Raw genomic sequence first — 18,022 nt, forward strand, 5'->3', positions numbered from 1 at the left:
GTAGACTTCTGCCGTAATAAAATGTTAGCACTCGACCAAAAAATTTGACTGCAAAACAGAATGTTGGAAAATTTCGTGAATGAAATACAATTGTCAGTGATTTGTTCACCTGCATTAATAGAATGTCAGCACTCAACCAAAACATGCGATTGCAATGCAGAATGTCAGAAGGCTAGGCTTCTTGAATGAAATACAATATATCAGTGATTGTCCCGATTCATGCATGGAGCTAGTCAGCAAGACATACATGCACATAACGATGTTACAAGACATTGAGTTGGAGCGACACAGATATGTCAGGTCATTACTTATTCCCATCACAAGTGCTAAGCAACATCATTTATCTGATGTTGAAAAAAGACAGCATCCTTATTGCCTGGATTTGGAAGCTACATGTTGTGAACATCCTGCCTTTCTGCTGTCATTGAATAACCATTTTGTTAGCCTGGTCCGATTGCTGCGATATGTTGAGTTGAGCAGAACCACTGCAACTGAACCCTCATAATCAGCATGTTGAGCAGAACCACTGCAACTGAACCCTCATAATCAGCTTTGTTTCACACGTCATTTGTGGTTCCTAACAACGAATTCTGGTGTGCTTTTGGAAAGAGTTGGTCAATTACAGGTCTGAGTTGTGGTATCTGGAATCTTTAGAGAGTTCCCAGATTCTCATGAGACCTAGGTTCAAGAGTATTTTAACTCCACCGTGAGATAGAAAAAAGAGCTGAACAATCTGAAGACCCAGGGAGCTGAGTAAAATTAAGCAGTTCTATGCTGCCACGCCACTTAAATTTTTATTATCTTGGTTCCTTGACACAGCAACGATCGAGTACGGCCCTGCAATGATGCTCGTATCCAGGAGCAGAACGTTGGAGGGCACCTTGAAATTCCCACCCAAGGTATGTTCCCTTTCAACCAGTAAGAGAAATTAAAGCTGTTGGGGTGACTCTATTCGCCTGGTCTTCTAAAAATCCTCTTTCACATGCCTGTCAATCCCTTGTACTCAAGTAGCAGTTAGCATTGAAAGAATATGGTCATCTGATCTCAAACAAAGAAAAGCAAAACAATTGACAGTAGTGTTTCTCACTCTCCATGCAGCACTTTTGGAAAAAGGATTTGAAAAGGAAAGAATAGGTCCATTTGGATCAAAAGGGGACCACCTTGAACATCCCTAATATGAATTTCCCTCCAGGATTTCAGGCAGAATCTTGCCGCTCTACCCTTCCAAGACTCCGCTGGTTATGTTGTTGTTGATTAGAGACAAATCTTGGAGAATTCAAAGTATTCCTGGGAGAGGTAACACTGCATGAGGACTCTGAAAAGGGAGAGTGCTGGTGCTGTCATGTCACCTTTGGTACTTCCAGCAAGCCCATTCATCAAAGATTGAGAAAAGCAAACGGAGGTTCATGTATCGGGCAAGACTTGCTTTGACATTCACCTTTATCCAAATCACCTGTCAACCTAAAGAAACTTGTCTGATGGTTCATTTCTCACAAATGTGAGGGCATTCAGGTTCCGAAATGCAGTAGTAGTGAAATTTGGAAGTGTGATCTCCTTCAAATATATAGTTAAGAGCCAGTGATCACAAAAACAATCCAGAATCTTCCTCGTGACGTTGATTGATGGAAAAGACTTTACAAATAACAAGCAAAATCACGTAGCAGCATTTACAAGGCTCCAACCGGGCATTTTCTTTAAGCTTCCTTCCTTCATTTGATTCCTTAGTTTTACTACATCGTCCCATCTTTCAGCTTCTGCATACATATTAGATAAGACAACATAAACTCCATGACTGTTAGGATTCAAAAGCAGAATTTCTTTCACAACTCTTTCTGCAATATCTATGTTTCCATGGTTCTGACATGCATGTAATAAGGATCCCCAGATAACCACATCAGCCTCCCAAATCATTCCTCTTATGAGCTGCTCAGCTTCCAGCAGTTTCCCATTACGCCCAAGAATGTCAACCATGCATCCGTAATGCTCAATCTTGGGCTCTATACCATACAACTTGTTCATGGAGTGAAATATTCCTTCACCATAGTCGAACAATCCAGCATGACAGCACGCTGATAGAACCCCAACTAATGTAATGTCATTTGGCTTCACTTTTTCTTGTTCCAGTTCCTTGAAGAAGTTAATTGCTTCTTTTGCATGTCCATGGGCAGCTAACCCGCAAATCATTGCATTCCAAGTTGCAGTATTCCTTTCTCTCATGCCACTAAAACACTTCTTTGCTTCTACTATGGCACCATTCTTTGCATACATGTTTACCAATGCCGTTCCAAGAATCACTCCCAATTCTATCCCGTTTTCTTCCATATACGTGTGAATCTGTTCTCCTAACTGCAAACTACCCGACTGTGCACAGGCTGACAATACAGAAGCCAAGGTGGCTCCGTTAGGCGCCATACCATCCGCAAGCATACGCTCAAACAACTGAATAGCCTCACCATACCTATCATTCTGAGCAAACCCGCAGATCATCGTCGTCCAAATACTCAAATTTCTCTCAGGAACTCCATCAAACACTTGACGCGCATCCTTTAATCCACGACAAACTGAATAAGCCCTGATCAAACCATGAACAACATGCAAATCTGAATCTAACCCAAACTTAATAGCATGACAATGCACTTGTCTGCTAACGTCAACACACATCACTTTGGAACATGCTTTGAGTACAAAAGGGAATGTATGTTTACCAGGAGTAACGCAAAGCCTTCTCATCTTTACATAAAGAAGCAAAGCTTGTCGAGGATTTGAGCCACCAGCTTGAGCTCTAATAAGAGTATTCCACATGAATGAATTGGGTTCCTTAACATTATCAAAAAGTCTTGAGGCATAAGAAAGGCTGCCTGATTCTGAGAGAGCACAGAAGGACAGTAAGCGGCTGGCGGCATAATTGTCGTGGATACGGGTCCGGATGATCATTTGGGCATGAATTTGCTTGAGTTGGTGCAGTGAAGTGCACTGATCGGCTAGGAGAGAGAGGTGCGGAAGATTGTGCCATGAGTGGGCATAGGTGATATTACATAGGTACCTGTAATGGAGTCCCCTGAACTTGTGGAGGTTCTTCATTTTAGTGGAACCACCACCTTGTCATACAGTGACATATATAAACTACTCTGTCAATTTAGACAACTGAATCAAAACAATCTAGTTAGAAATGGTAAATAAGCAAATTATAGCTATTAATGAGAATTATGCTTCAAATCATAGCTATTTTTGAAATTTCATCATTTTGTAAAGAATAATTAATCCACAGCTCAACTAGGTATGATCCGTCAAGTTCAGAAATGATCCTAAAACGGGCTGATATTGTTAGAAATTATGTCCTCGTAAAAAAAAAAATTACAAAAATATTTTCTCCATTCCACAATAATTGAATCGTTGAAATTTGACACGAGAAAAAAAAAAGGACATAAATTAGTCATATTTTTCTATTTTTTTATTGTTGCCCTTTTCAAACTCTAAAAACTTAATAATGATCATGCTAACTCTTTTTGAAATTTAATCTTAAAAATTTAATTAATGGGATAAAATTGATTTTTTTTTTCAATATCTATCTTGAAAAAGTGAACAGTTCAATTATTGTGGAATAGAGGGAGATGGGTGGTTTTAATTTTTTGACTTCGCTTGTTAAATTTTCAATCATGGAACAAACATTTTAATTTTTAGCCATAAAATCTTCCTTTAAGACATTTAAATTGTATAATTGAACAGAAATTGTGCACTATAACTAAACTTAAACTTGTATATGCCGGTTAGATATAGTTTTAATTTTTATTCAATAATTATTTTATTAATAGCTATTTTCAAGTATAAATATCACACGTTTGTTGGAGTTTTGCTACCTAATACTTGTGTAAATAGTGCTACTAGTTTAGGTTTAGACTCTCCTGGATGGTCTGTAAATATTACACCTAATACAAATACTATGATGACTACACTACCAAATGCCTCTATGTAATTTTTGTTGTTATAATGCTAATATAATATTACTATCCTTGTTTAGAAAAAGAAAAAAGAAAAACAAAAGCCAAAAGCCAAAAGTAAGGGAGCAGACGTAATTTCCTCATTTAACATGGGTAGGCAAAAGCCAAAAACAATGTGGTGGCGTAGAGAAGGTGACAAAATGTGGAATGCTGATTCCAACAAATCCAGCGTGGCAATCGAGGCGATGTCTACCTTACAATGTTTCATTTAAGTATTTTCCTTGTTCGCCTCAAATTCGTTACGTCGTAGGGCCTCTCCATTATTCCTACAAAAACCTCCCTCATCCCTTTCGCTCGCACGCACACGCACACGCACATCCCCTCTTATCAGGACTACTAATCAGAAGAAACTGACAAGCGAGAAATGCCTGGGATTAAAGGACCCTCCGATTATTCCCTTGAACCTCCGCGCCATCCTCGCCTTAAAATCAATGCCAAGGTTAGTTACTCGCTTTCCTTAAAATTAAGTTTTCCAATTGAAAATCAGGTGCGACGAGAGAGAGCTGTCTCGGAATAATTATATTTACATTGTTTTTGTGGAGTTTCTATTGTGATTTTCTGCCAATTGGTTGCGACTGTCTGCTGATGGAATCATTACTTACGGGGATTGCCAATTATATCTAATTTTGTTATTGTAGGAACCCTTTAATGCTGAGCCGACTCGTTCAGATCTGATTACATCTTATGTCACTCCCGTTGAGTTCTTTTACAAGAGAAACCATGGACCTATACCTGTGGTGGATGACATTGAGAGGTTTTACACCCTTTTGCCCTTTTTTTTTTAATAAAAAGACCTTAACCCTGTATTGATTGCTGATAGTGCTGAGGCCATTCTACAGGTATTCCGTTTCTCTGTGTGGTCTTATAAACAATTCCAAGGAGTTGTTTATGAAGGATATTTGGTGAGGATACTAGACTGTACAGTGCATACTCCTTTATCAATACTTCAATTTTCATGCAACTCTCGCTCCAATAATTGATGTATTGTTTGTTTATAAATAACAGGAAGCTTCCAAAATATACTGTTACTGCCACTTTACAGGTAAATTCTCATGCTCTGTCTCTAGCTCATTGTGTTTGTTGCTAGGAGAGAATTGTGGATTGGGGAATGAATGATATAATTGAAAAAGATTTTTTTTTGGGCCATATGTATAAAATTTCCACAGGGGGCGATATGCATTACTCGTGATCATCAGGTATTTGTAGAACTAACTTGTTTAATCATTCTCTAGTGTGCCGGTAACAGAAGAACTGCTATGAGCAAGAGTCGAACTGTGAAAGGAGTCGGATGGGATATTGCTGCTATAGGAAATGGTAAGCTAATTTAGATTTCTTGCCAAGTTATCTGATGTCTTACTTTTTGTGTACTAAGAAATATTCTCCTTTCTGTTTTGACATCTTGTGAAAACAAATGAAGCTTTTCATCTAGGGTAATCCAAGCATATTTTGGTGTTTATTGGTCAAAACGACAGGATTTTGGTCATATAAATGCGTGGTCTAATATATGGTTCTCATCTACTAAATGTAGAAAATTGAGAAATAAGTTAGATCGGATGGAGAAGTCACAAATAAGTAGACATATTTCAACTTTTCTATGTTGAGAAGTCTACATTTCTATTCATTATCGGTGCGTGATCATGTATGACGTTCTTCTGTATGTACTGTTCCAATTTTATTGGATGTTGATTGTTGCTGAAGGACTGTCCTTCTCTACGTTAAAGATTATTAGACTGGGCCAAATTTCTGCTAATGCAATTCTATATAAGTGTAGAACAAAAAGGACTAACAAAAGATGGTAAAAAGGAATTGCTTGCTCCACTTACTACACTACCATATACATTCAGCAATATTCTGTTCTATGATTTTCTCTATCCTTAGATTGAAAAAGATACCTTGGTACCACCATTAAGCCTCCTTTGTTGCTCCTCCATATTACTTTCAACTTCTTGTGATACAAACTTGGTAAAATGTGAATGCTTTGACTGATTCGAATGGGGGGTTTCCCTTCTTCTACTTTTGGGTTTGTGTATTATTATCGCCTAAGAAGTTTCATTGAACTTCCTCAAAAAAAGGGTTTATTATCACTTAAGAAGTTTATTGAACTTACACCAAGAAAGCTTATGAGCTTATATAATAACCCTAGAACCAAATTTATGATTCGGATGCTAAATGTGCCTTATATTAACTGTACTGTTGTCTGTACACTGTATGAAGTCTGTCTAGTGGGATGATAAGTTGCAATTGAAAAACAAAAGAATTCACACCCCTAAACCGTAGGTATATGGGAGAGCTAGCAAGTTCAGTGATTAACCAATTTTTAGTACCAAAACTTTGAATTAACATCTTAATATCAATTTAATGTAGGTATATTGGAGAGCTAGCAAGTTCAGTGATTGACCAATTTTTTGTATCATAACTTCTCTGAATTAACATCTTAAGATTAATTTACATAGGTACAAAAACAATACACCCTTGTGGTGGGGCCCTTCCAGGGCCCTGCGCACAGTGGAAGCTTTATTGCACTGGGCTGCCCTTTTTTTACAAAAACAAAATTCAAACAAATGGACCATCTATACTTTTTTTTATCTATTTTATTTGGTTTGGATTATATTCATAGTTCCAATCCAACACAAGTCCTTTCTTGAAAAATATTTCTTATTGTTTTCAAAGTCAAATTATGACAGTAAACTGGGACAGATGGAATAATAAGTTGTGGAACTTGTAATGATTTAATGAAAGGAGTATAAGAATTTCATGCTTTATTCTAATTTGTTATCTTGTGAATATGAATATGGTAAAGAATCAATTAACCATTTGCATCTATCTGATAGAAAATATAACTGCCAAGTAGTTGTTATAAATTTTAAGTTATATTGATGCATTGTTCCGTCCACCAGCAACCTCTTTTTCCAATTGTTGTGTGTTAGGAGGTTTGTTTCTGGACAAAAGCCTGTTTTGCTTAAATGCTTTAGTTTTTAAGAAAAATAAAATATTTACATTTAACTAATTACATTTTTGTGTATTTCAGCTGTTTGGGGTGGAGCGAAACTAGCAGATGTTCTTGAATTAGTTGGAATACCTTATTTGACTAGTATCTCACAATCTGGAGGAAAACATGTTGAATTTGTGAGCATTGACAAGTGTAAGGTGATTATGAACGATATCTTATTCCTTTATAGAAAGTATTGTTTCTTTTTTCCCCTTTTTTTTTCTTTTTTTTACTTTGCTGTAAAATTTCCCTGGCTTAGCAACATATTTATGATTCTAGGAGGAAAATGGAGGTCCTTATAAGGCATCAATTCCATTGAGTCAGGCTACAAACCCTGAAGCTGATGTTCTGCTGGCTTATGAGATGAATGGCGAGGTAATACAAATATTTTGTGTTCTACCATTATTATATGTCTGTTTTCTCAGTTTCATCTTTTATTGTCTAGCAAGATGACAGTGTGCTTTACATTCTATGTTGTGTGCAACTCCGTTCTTATACATTTTGACCTGTTGTCCCTACAGCTTTCCCAATAATGTAGTTGCTTTTTGAGTTTATTTTCACTTAAAGTTAATGTCATCTATTTGGTTGAGCAGTCCACCAAAGAGCAATCAATGGGAAGAAAGAGGGGGAATATTTGATTGGCAGAGAATCATACCTGTATTTGCATGTTGAGTCTTCTTTTCAAAAGTGGCATTTGAGCATGCTATTCTAAATTTACTCTGTAATATTTGTTTCTGTGCTTGAAATGCTTGGTAATGAGAACACTAACATTATGTTAGCTTGTAAACTTCTGCCTCAGCCCTTGCAATTTCCTTTTAAAACCTGATAAGTTGATAGCGCAACTTGCAACCTGCTTTACTGACCTTGCTGGATTCATGTGTGAAGCCGCTTAATAGGGATCATGGCTATCCACTGCGTGTGGTTGTCCCAGGTGTAATCGGTGCCCGTTCAGTTAAGTGGCTTGAATCCATCAATATCATTGCCGACGAATGCCAGGTTACTATTTATGTATTAGTAACTTCAGAATGAAGAGACATTTTCTTTTAAACGTGTTTAACACAATATCTACTGGATAGGGATTCTTTATGCAAAAAGACTACAAGATGTTTCCACCAACAGTGAACTGGGATAACATCAACTGGTCAACTAGGAGATCTCAGATGGACTTTCCTGTTCAGGTAATTGGTTAAATTTCTTTCCATCATTATGTTCTCAGTGGGTTTCTTTTGTTTTTTTGTATTCTCTAAATAGGTAGACTGTTAGACTGGGAATTCAAGGTTACACACTTGGGTGGCATAGGCTTAAAAAAATCTGAAAGTTATATTCGAAAATCTTTTCAGATTTTTGTAAAAACTCGTTTTTCGAATTTTTTAAGCAATCACCACTTTGGTCATTTGCCCACTTTGTGGGAATACACTTGGTATGTTGTTGTTGTTGAATCACCACCTTGGTCATTTTATTTGGATATAATAACTTGATAAATAGTACTTGTATGAAATTTGTGAGTTACTCATGGATTATTTACCCCAATTTTGTAAGTTATGCAATATCTTTTTATTTATACGGAACTGCATCAATATCCACTAATTTGGATAGTGAAGAATTCATTTTGTGACCACAAAATACTGAAGCAGCTTTACGTTATGTGTCATGCTTAGATTCATGACTTTGCAGGAGTACGTCCTCTTATTATTCCCAGGTTTTGAACTTGTAGTCTTAGAGACACTTAGAACCAGTTGGCTCATTGCTTTACTAGCAAATACTGAAGCAACATTTGCAAGTTGGAGTTTGGAAGTTTTGAGTTCTGTTTGAAGTTGTTTTCTTAGCGAAGTTGCTCAAATCTTCATCTTCCACTCACAATCTCAACTGTACAAACTTTTTTGCAACTTCAACTTCAAATACACTTTTCTTTTTCAGTTTTGACTCATATTTTGTCCAAAGAATTCTTAATTTGTCCCCCTCTCTCTCTCTACACATACATATGTACACACACTCACACACAATTTATTGAACTTTGAGAGAGAGAGGGGGGAGATAGGGAGAGAGAGAGAGAGAGAGAGATTTCAATGGTTGATGCGTGTGTTCTTTTTTGTTCAATAGAACTGGGTTTATGATTTGCAATTACATTATGAAATGATTTGTAATTACACTGTCCCCACTTTGTGGGAATACATCAGGTATGTTGTTGTATGTCAAAACTTTCTTTCCCTATGTCATAAATATTGATGTCCCTGAGATATGGTGTTTCCATTAGAATTCCTTACATGATGGTCCTGGAAAGTAGAAACCCTTGTGGTTACTTTTAAGAGAGTCTATTTCCCAGACCTGAAATGGTCCAGCCAGCAACTGACTGTTGATCAAATAATTGGTTCTCTGTTCTGACTTTGGCATTTATATTTCGCTGTTTACCAATATGGTTACAACTTAATATTTGTCAATTGCGGACTGTTAAATTATACCCTTTTCTGATTACAGAGCGCAATATGTTCCCTGGAGGATGTGAGTGTTGTAAAGCATGGAAAGGTTAGATTTTAATATGGACGAACTGTGTGTTCCAGCTTTCCTTGACATTAATCTTATTCTTTATGAACACTTTTGCATATACTCTGTGTGGGCGAGTTTGCACAGTCCAGTGCCTGGAAAAGAAAGAGAGTGGCATGGTGCCCAGTTGTGCAGTCTTATTTTTTTTTACTGCTGTACATAGGCAAATATAGTATTTCATATTTGTTTTCAGATAACTATCAAGGGATATGCAGTATCAGGAGGTGGGCGTGGCATAGAAAGAGTAGACTTGTCTGTTGATGGTGGTAAAACTTGGGTGGAAGCCAACAGATACCAGAAAACTGGCATTCCATATATTGCTGATGATTCAAGTAGTGACAGATGGGCATGGGTCTTTTTTGAAGCTGAGGCAAATATTCCACAGAGAGCGGAGATAGTTGCTAAAGCGGTAAGTAACTATTTATCTAATAATTTTTGCCCCTCTTCCCTTTCTAATTGAAAAAAGGTTCAACTGTTAACTGCAATAATTTCTGATGAGTCTAGTTTGATGATATGTTTTAAGGATCAGTTTTTGACCTTAAAGTGTTCTTTCTAGTATTCTATTGGTTGCATTTATGATGTGAGAATGTACGATGTTACATCTCGCAACCCCATAATTTGCTAGTATGCTTTAGGAAGTCGCTTTTTCTCATGTTATTTTAGTCTGCTGGATTTGTTCTCCTGTTCTCAATTGATGCTCTATCCTATGCTTAATAGGTGGATATATCTGCAAATGTCCAACCTGAAAGTATAGATTCTATTTGGAATCTGAGAGGAATCCTGAATACCTCATGGCACCGGGTTCAAGTCCGAGTTGGTCAAGCAAATCTTTAGGCTGTGTTTCTCGTGTTGGTTGGAAGAACGCATTCATCAGCATCACATGCAATGGCTGTATCTCTTCGTTGCTTAAACTGAAAATAGCATGTTTTCTTGATGTGGTCTCAAATACTGATGGAGAATGGTAATAATCTGGAACTGGTTGCAGCTTGAAAATCAGTTGTCTTGTTCTTTCCCCAGTATATACGTGTTTTTCTTTTTTGATGCTGTGGAGTTTGATCAGGACAGGCTCCTAAATATTTGTCTGTATTATGTGTTTTGGGATGACAGAACTACTTTGTTGGAAACTGATTATTGGTAAGACAAAGTAGGTGTACTGCCCTCCAAAGAGAACCAAGTGTGAGACTAGACGAGTTTGGGTGGCAGAAGATGGCACGGACGCCATGACTATCGCGAAAAAAAAAAAAAAAAAAGAATTAGTTTTTCGGAGGGACATAGTTACAAATTACAATTTAAATTAGAATTGGAAGATAATTAATCCTTAATCTGAAGGTAAGTCTTACAGTATGGTTAGGAAACCGGCAAAGTTCCATATCCTCGAGATGAATGTTATTAAACATGTATGTGCATTCATTCATGCATAAGTGGACAAGTTGATAATGATCACATTTGGAAAAAAGTTTAGGTAAATGATAAAATTATCATTCACAAGGAAATGGTCGAAAATGGTGATGAGACATAGGAAAAAGAGCGGTTAGGGGAAAGAGAGATGAATGGCAATTGGCAAATCAATCTGCATTAGTAAAGTTCACGAGACAAAATAGACAAAGCCCTAAACAAGTCAAAGTTCTTATAAAACAATTAGCACTCATCCCTTGATTAATAAGACAAAAATTAACTCAATCGAACAGATAAGATCTTATCAGAACTGAAGATAAGATTCCTCTAATATATTAATTACTTTATGGTCAACTGAAAGATTAAAAGAACATTATTGTTAACCAAAACCAAAAGACCTCACGACCAGACAGTCAAAACAATGTTTTTCTCAGATATACTATACTTTTTTTCATACGTTTTTTAAGATGCATCGGATGGTTTAACTACTACTTACATAAAATACTATGCACGAATTTGTAAGAGAGTTCTGATACATAGGATAGTTGAAAGTACTATAATCTCTCTTAATTAGGATCAATGCAAAGTAAACGCGTTAAAGTAAATGGTTCATGCAGGTAACACGAACTTACTAGGAATTAAATTTAGTTGTTACACTCACTTAATGATACAAGTACAACTAGCTCAAAACCATTCACACGTAGCCAAGCTCGGGAGTTACAAAAACTTTAAGTCATGTTCATGCAAATGGTCGCGTGTGAGTGTGTAATTAATTCATCTAAGGGATCTTATGTAAGTTTATTACACTCCAAAAAGTGTAGTAACACTTTTTTTTAATTACACTCCAAAGCCACACAAGACAAAGGCTAGAATGATTATTTTCCTTTTATTTTGTGGAGTACTATAAATAGACAATAATAGAGCTATTTCTTGGACTTAGTTCATTATTGATATTTTCACTACACAAGTCTTGTAATATTAGAGAGCTTCTCTCTCTTGTTCTTGAGAGTGAACCCAAAACTAGACAACAAAGTGTAGTATTCAAGTAAGAATTTGGTGTAAATATCTTTTAGTCTTAGGGTCCTAATCTTCATGTTAGGGTTCTTAGATTTTAGGATATTTTGTGTCAAATTAATATCCATCATTTTGTAATCTTGTTGTTTGTATCTTGATATAGTGAAGCTGCCCTTTTGATTCGCTATAGTTATTGCAATCTTGTGTTATTTATCTATCTTGTTGAAAATTGTTGTTGTTGCCTTGAAAACCTAGAGAAGCCGAGTGGGGCCTTTGATTCTCTAGTGATGTTGTTCTCTTGATTCCTTGTTGTAAGTTTGAACTTGTATCATTTGGTATCAGAGTCAAATTTGATTTTGTTCTAACAAGATCAATCTTGGGCTTGGGACTTGAAAACTACAAAAAAAAAAAAAAAAAACTGAAAACTGAAACATTCCAGAAACAGTCAAATCTGTCCGTTGTGTTCTTGGTCGAAAATTGTATTCTTGTTGTGTCTTGACAAAGATTTTTTTACTTGTCTTAAGTGTTGTTTCTAGTGTTAGCTCTCTTGTTCACTAACACTTTGAGTGGATCTAGATTTGAGCTCTAAAAAATTGATGTCATTGGGAACTTGAACTTGGCTATCCATTGTTGAACATTGTTGTTGTGGTGGACTGTTTTGGCTATTGGTTGTTGTTGGTTGTTCTTGGTGTTGTTATTGTGTTCTTGCTGTTCTTCACCCTTTTCATCTTTGTTAAAACAAAAAGTGAACATTAGATCCACAAAAGGTGACACACCAAGTTGTAGTATTTGTTGATGAAAGACTTGATCACATCACTCAAAAGACTTGACAACCACTTTTCACCTATTTTCCTTTATTTAAGGACCTTGTTTCAAAGAGAAAGTACCAAAAGGGTCAAGTCTTGTTTTGAACTTGAAAAAAAAGAAGCTTCAAGACCAAATTTTCCTCTATTAACCAATTCCACCATTTTCAAATTGTAAATTGGTCAAGACTTGAAATTTGAGAGTAAAATTTTGACAAAACCGAGGCCAATAGTGGACTGCCACATCACTAAATTACTGTTCACGCAATATTTTGAGTTCAAATTTTTGATTTCTTAGATTTATTTTATTGTTTCTTAGTTTCGTTTGTTGGTTCGAACACTAATTGACGACCTAGTACATTCCTACTAGCTTGTTAATTAGTCCTTTGAAGCTTAGTGTTGTGTCAACGTTTGTTTGTGTGCTTTTATCGTTTGAATACGTTGTAACTCTTGGCTCTAGTCCAACGAGGATTCTTTGAGTTTCCAACAAGAATCCATTCCGGACAAGAGCATACTCATACCTTAAGGATTCACGGGTTACTAGCCAATCTACAACACTTGTGGAGCTCGAGTGTGAGTGAATCGAAAGAGTGTGAGTGAGGAGAGGGATTTTTAACTAACTTGTTTGTTGTTTGTGTAGGTGATACCTTGACAATGGAGGGAACCACGTCTCAAACCTTGGATTCTAATGAAATGGAGAAATGAGGGTTACTCTTGAGGCTATGACCCGAACTCTTGAAAGGTTGAGTACGGAGGTGGGAGCCATAAAGGGGAAAGTGATGACTATTAGTGGGAGGTTAGAACAAGTGGAGAGTCAAAGGAACTCTCACCCTTCTACTCCTCGACATGTTTCGTCAAGTGGACATGATAGAAATTCCTCCACTACCGTTACTCCCGAAACATGGCCTCAATTACCAAATCCTTCCCTAGCTCCACTAAATGCCGCAAGCCAAACCACCCATAACCCCCTAACCCGAGACTCCAATAGACCAACCCATTTCCAAAATCCTCAAGTTCCGCAAGAGGGACTTGGACGCCCAATATCTCCACTAAATCCAAACCCTCCCTTCCAAGCTCCACTAAACCGAAGACCACAACCTCCACAAAATCCAATTCCTCCAAATAAGTTCCAAATGTCCAAAATCGTCCCGTCCACTTTGAGGAATATGGTAGAGATGATTATGAAGGGTATGGAACCTTTGATGATGCTTACATGAAGAAGGAGGAAATAAGAGGAAGACGTGTGGATCCAAGAAGATACCGAGGGTATGGAGAAAGGGGAAACCGACACCAAGAGAGAGAGACGTAGGCATCAATACCATCAAATTGAGTCTACCTATCTTTAAGGGTGAAAGTGATCCCGAGGTGTATCTTGCTTGGGAGTCGGCGTGCGATAAAGTGTTTCAAGTGAATGATATCTCGGAGGAGAAGAAGAATTGTTACGCCATAGCTCACTTTGAAGGCTATGCTAACACATGGTGGGAATACGTCAAACGGTTTGGCAATGAGTTGATTGATGGGCAACCACCACCTTGGTTTCGGTTGAGGTACCTAATGAGACAACGATACCTTCCCGAGAGTTATCGACATGGGTTGCTTGCTAGATTGTACAACTTGCGGCAAGGGAATCGAAGTGTGATGGCATATTATGATGAGTTTCAACAACTTATGTTGAAGCTTGATCATCGTGGAGAACACATTAGTCATGACATCATTCGGTTCAAGTGTGGGTTGAACAAGGATATCTCCACTTATTTGACACTTCACAAGTTTGATACCATCGAAGGTATTTTTCAAGTGGCTCTTGAGATTGAAAGGGAACTTAAAGAGAGATCGTCATTCAAAGCAAAGGGACAATCAACCTCGGGTTGGCTGAGAGGCAAGGATATGGTTCAATCCTCTTCGGGTTGGCCCAAAAACGAGGACCAACCCGCCACTACTAGGCTGCCCGAGCCCAAAACAGCCCACAAAATCCCTCCAAGGCAAGAAATTCACAAGTATCCTAATCCTAAAGGGTTCCAATGTTTCAAGTGCCAAGGTTGGGGGCATAAAGCCAATGAATGCCCTAACCGACGTAATGTAATCCTAAGGGAAGGTAGGTTGTATTTTCTTAGAGAAGAAGTGGGTATTGAGGGTGATGAAAGTGAGGCCGAGCTTCAAGATGGAGAGACGGCCGAGAGGGAGCCACATGATGATGATGATGATTGTAAGGATGCTTATCCGCAAGAAGGGGAGTGCGTGGTTCCAAACTTTGTAGTGAGGCGTTCCATGATTAGTAAGACGATAGATGATCCTAGCCAACGGGAGAATTTATTCCATACTAAATGTCTTGTGAAGGGAAATGTGTGCACTATGGTGATAAATAGTGGAAGTTGTGTGAATGTCGTTAGTGTTGCAATGGTGAACTTCTTGAAATTGTTGACTACACCTCACACTAGTCCTTACAAGTTGCAATGGTTGAATGAATGTGGCGAGTTAAAGGTCACAAGGCAATGTGTGATACGTTTTAAGGTTGCCAACTACCATGACGAGGTGCTTTGTGATGTGATACCAATGCAAGCTTGTCACTTGTTGTTAGGAAGGCCTTGGTAATACGATAGGTCGACCAAACATGATGGAAGGTCCAATTGGTATACACTTGAGAACGATGGCCGAAAGGTTGCTCTTCATCCCTTATTGCCTTCCCAAGTGAATGAATTACACCAAAAGATGCGGGAATTGAGGGAAAAGGGAAAGAAGGTCGAGAGTGAGGGGAAGAGGGGAATTCGAGAGTGAGGAAGTAGGGGAAGCCGGGGGGTCCCTAAATTCTAAGGGGCATGGGAGCATGGTGATGATGGCTAGGAGGAAGAAACTATTTGTGGATTATGATGAGGACACTCCGATGCTCCTCTTGGCTCATTGTTTTAATACTAACCCCGCTAATGTTTCTATTTCTCCTCCTATTTCTCATGTTTTGCAGGATTATGAGGATGTCTTCCACAAGGAATTGCCGAAAGGATTGCCTCCACTTCGCGGCATTGAGCACCAAATTGATTTTGCGCCGGGCTCACAATTGCCCAACAAATCAGCTTATAAAAGCAACTCAACGGATACCAAGAAATTGCAACGCCAAGTTGAGGAACTTCTCAACAAAGGGTACATTAAGGAGAGCATGATTCCTTGTGCTATTCCGGTGCTACTATTTCCCAAGAAAGATGGGACTTGGCGTATGTACGTTGATTGTCGAGCCATCAACAAGATAACAGTAAAATATCGTTACCCTATTCCTAGGCTAGATGATATGCTTGATGAATTGAGTGGTTCATGTTTGTTTTCTAAAATTGATTTGAGGAGTGGCTATCACCAAATTCGTATGCAACCGGGTGATGAATGAAAAACCGCCTTCAAGACTAAATTCAGTCTCTATAAATGGATAGTTATGTCATTCGGCCTAACAAATGCTCCAAGTACTTTCATGAGGCTAATGAATCATGTGATGAAGCCATTTATTGGAAAGTTTGTTGTTGTTTACTTTGATGATGTGTTGGTGTATATTAAGTCCTTAGATGAGCATGTAGAAGTTATATGCTAATCTAGAAAAGTGTTCTTTTGGTGTCCATGAGGTTGTATTCCTTGGGTTTGTGGTGAGCTCAAGAGGGGTCGAAGTGGATGAATCTAAGATTGACGCTATTAAAAATTGGTCAACTCCCAAAACCGTAGGAGAAGTGAGAAGCTTCCACGGGTTGGCTAGTTTTTATAGACGTTTTGTCAAAGGATTTAGCACCATTGCCGCCCCCTTGACCGAAGTGATTAAAAAGGATCGGCCTTTCAAGTGGGGAGATGGACAAACTAAGGCCTTCGAGGACTTGAAAGTTATTCTCATCTCGGCCCCTTTGCTACAATTACCGAATTTTGACAAGATTTTTGAGGTCGAATGTGATGCTAGCAAAGTTGGCATAGGCGCGGTTTTAATGCAAGAATTAAAGCCTATTGCCTACTTTAGCGAAAAGCTCAAAGGAGCAATTCTAAACTACTCTACTTACGATTTAGAGTTGTATGCCTTGATTAGAGCCTTGGCCACTTAGCAACATTATTTGTGGCCTAAAGAATTCGTGATCCGAACGGATCATGAATCCTTGAAGTATCTACGGACACAAGACAAGCTTAACCGGCGGCATGCCAAATGGATTGAATTACTTGAAACCTTTCCTTATGTTATTCAATACAAGAAGGGTAAGGACAATGTGGTTGCCGATGTCTTGTCTAGAAAACATGTACTTGTGTCCACCTTGTCTTCAAAGTTAATGGGTTTCAAGAGCCTAAAGGCATTGTATCCCAAGGACCCTCACTTTTCTCCTATCTTTAGGAAATGCGAAGAATTGGGTAGGGACAAGTGGGTTTCGGATAGGGGTTCAAATCCCTATGCCAAATTTGATGGTTACTTGTTTAAAGGTAGACGATTGTGTGTACCTTCTAGCTCTTGGAGAGAGCTGTTTGTGAGGGAAGCACACGATGGCGATCTAATGGGTCATTTTGGGATTGACAAGACCCTCGGGATATTGGAGGAGCAATTCTATTGGCCTAAAATGCACAAGGATGTAGCTAGGATTTGCGGCCAATATTTAGATTGCAAGGGAGCCAAGTCTCGGCTCCTCCCTCACGGGTTGTATACCCTGCTTCCCACTCCTTTACGTCCTTGGCTTGATATATCTATGGATTTTGTGTTAGGATTACCGAGGACTAAACAAGGTAGGGATAGCATTTTTGTAGTGGTTGATCGATTTTCTAAGATGCCACACTTCATTCCTTGTTCAAAAAGTGAAGATGCATTAAGTATGGCGCCTTTGTTTGTTGAAAATGTTGTCAAATTGCATGGTGTTCCGAGGACCATTGTAAGTAATAGGGACTCTAAGTTCCTTAGTCACTTTTGGAAGTCAATGTGGGGTAGGCTTGGCACTAGATTGCTATTCTCTACATCTTGCCACCCACAAACCGATGGCCAAACCAAGTTTGTAAATAGGACTTTGGGTTCTATGTTACGATCAATGGTTAAAGGCAAAATGAATTCATGGGAGGACTACCTACCTTTGGTGGAATTTGCATGCAATCGGGTTATACACTCAAGTACGAGAATGACTCCCTTTGAGTATGTATACGACATCAACCCCCTCACCCCTTTGGATTTAACTCCTTTGCCAAGTGATTTTATGATTAACTTAGATGGAAGCAAGAAGGCCGAAGCCATGAAGAAATTGCATGAGAAAGTGAGGCAAAAACTTCAGAAGAAAAATCAAGGGATTGCT

At 38.2% G+C, this 18,022-nt stretch overlaps 3 protein-coding genes across 4 annotated transcripts; 2 read left to right on the forward strand and 1 right to left on the reverse strand.

The window, feature by feature from the left end:
* Positions 1 to 80: 80 nt before the first annotated feature.
* On the reverse strand, positions 81 to 3,283 carry LOC107858416 (pentatricopeptide repeat-containing protein At5g56310-like). Its single transcript, XM_016703062.2, has one exon. It carries the CDS (start codon positions 3,079 to 3,081, stop codon positions 1,654 to 1,656), a length of 1,428 nt encoding a protein of 475 aa, XP_016558548.2. The 5' UTR covers positions 3,082 to 3,283; the 3' UTR covers positions 81 to 1,653.
* An 802-nt stretch (positions 3,284 to 4,085) lies between these two features.
* On the forward strand, positions 4,086 to 10,652 carry LOC107860766 (sulfite oxidase). Of its 2 annotated transcripts, XM_016706239.2 has the most exons (12): positions 4,086 to 4,437; positions 4,637 to 4,752; positions 4,838 to 4,900; positions 5,004 to 5,040; positions 5,231 to 5,312; positions 7,027 to 7,145; positions 7,267 to 7,362; positions 7,873 to 7,983; positions 8,064 to 8,165; positions 9,463 to 9,510; positions 9,722 to 9,937; positions 10,246 to 10,652. In XM_016706239.2, exons 1-12 carry the CDS (start codon positions 4,363 to 4,365, stop codon positions 10,360 to 10,362), a joined length of 1,182 nt encoding a protein of 393 aa, XP_016561725.1. In that variant the 5' UTR covers positions 4,086 to 4,362; the 3' UTR covers positions 10,363 to 10,652. The 2 variants fall into 2 exon arrangements, with proteins under 2 accessions (XP_016561725.1, XP_047263604.1); XM_047407648.1 differs by lacking the exon at positions 9,463 to 9,510 and having other exon boundaries at positions 4,098 to 4,437.
* A 2,984-nt stretch (positions 10,653 to 13,636) lies between these two features.
* On the forward strand, positions 13,637 to 15,332 carry LOC124896128. The gene has a single exon (XM_047407649.1). The coding sequence runs from the start codon at positions 14,295 to 14,297 to the stop codon at positions 15,330 to 15,332; it is 1,038 nt and encodes a 345-aa protein (XP_047263605.1). The 5' UTR covers positions 13,637 to 14,294.
* The last annotated feature ends 2,690 nt before the right edge of the window (positions 15,333 to 18,022 follow it).

The sequence above is a fragment of the Capsicum annuum genome, chromosome 2 (assembly GCF_002878395.1).
Source record: "Capsicum annuum cultivar UCD-10X-F1 chromosome 2, UCD10Xv1.1, whole genome shotgun sequence".
NCBI classification, from domain to species: Eukaryota; Viridiplantae; Streptophyta; class Magnoliopsida; order Solanales; family Solanaceae; genus Capsicum; species Capsicum annuum.

Bases quoted from the DNA above. Each gene is read 5' to 3' on its own strand.
- LOC107860766 (XM_016706239.2), top strand. From the start codon at position 4,363: ATGCCTGGGATTAAAGGACCCTCCGATTATTCCCTTGAACCTCCGCGC. The intron at 5,313-7,026 runs GTAAGCTAATTT...TGTGTATTTCAG, and splicing joins TATTGCTGCTATAGGAAATG to CTGTTTGGGGTGGAGCGAAA. The intron at 7,363-7,872 runs GTAATACAAATA...TCATGTGTGAAG, and splicing joins CTTATGAGATGAATGGCGAG to CCGCTTAATAGGGATCATGG.
- LOC107858416 (XM_016703062.2), bottom strand. From the start codon at position 3,081: ATGAAGAACCTCCACAAGTTCAGGGGACTCCATTACAGGTACCTATGT.
- LOC124896128 (XM_047407649.1), top strand. From the start codon at position 14,295: ATGAGACAACGATACCTTCCCGAGAGTTATCGACATGGGTTGCTTGCT.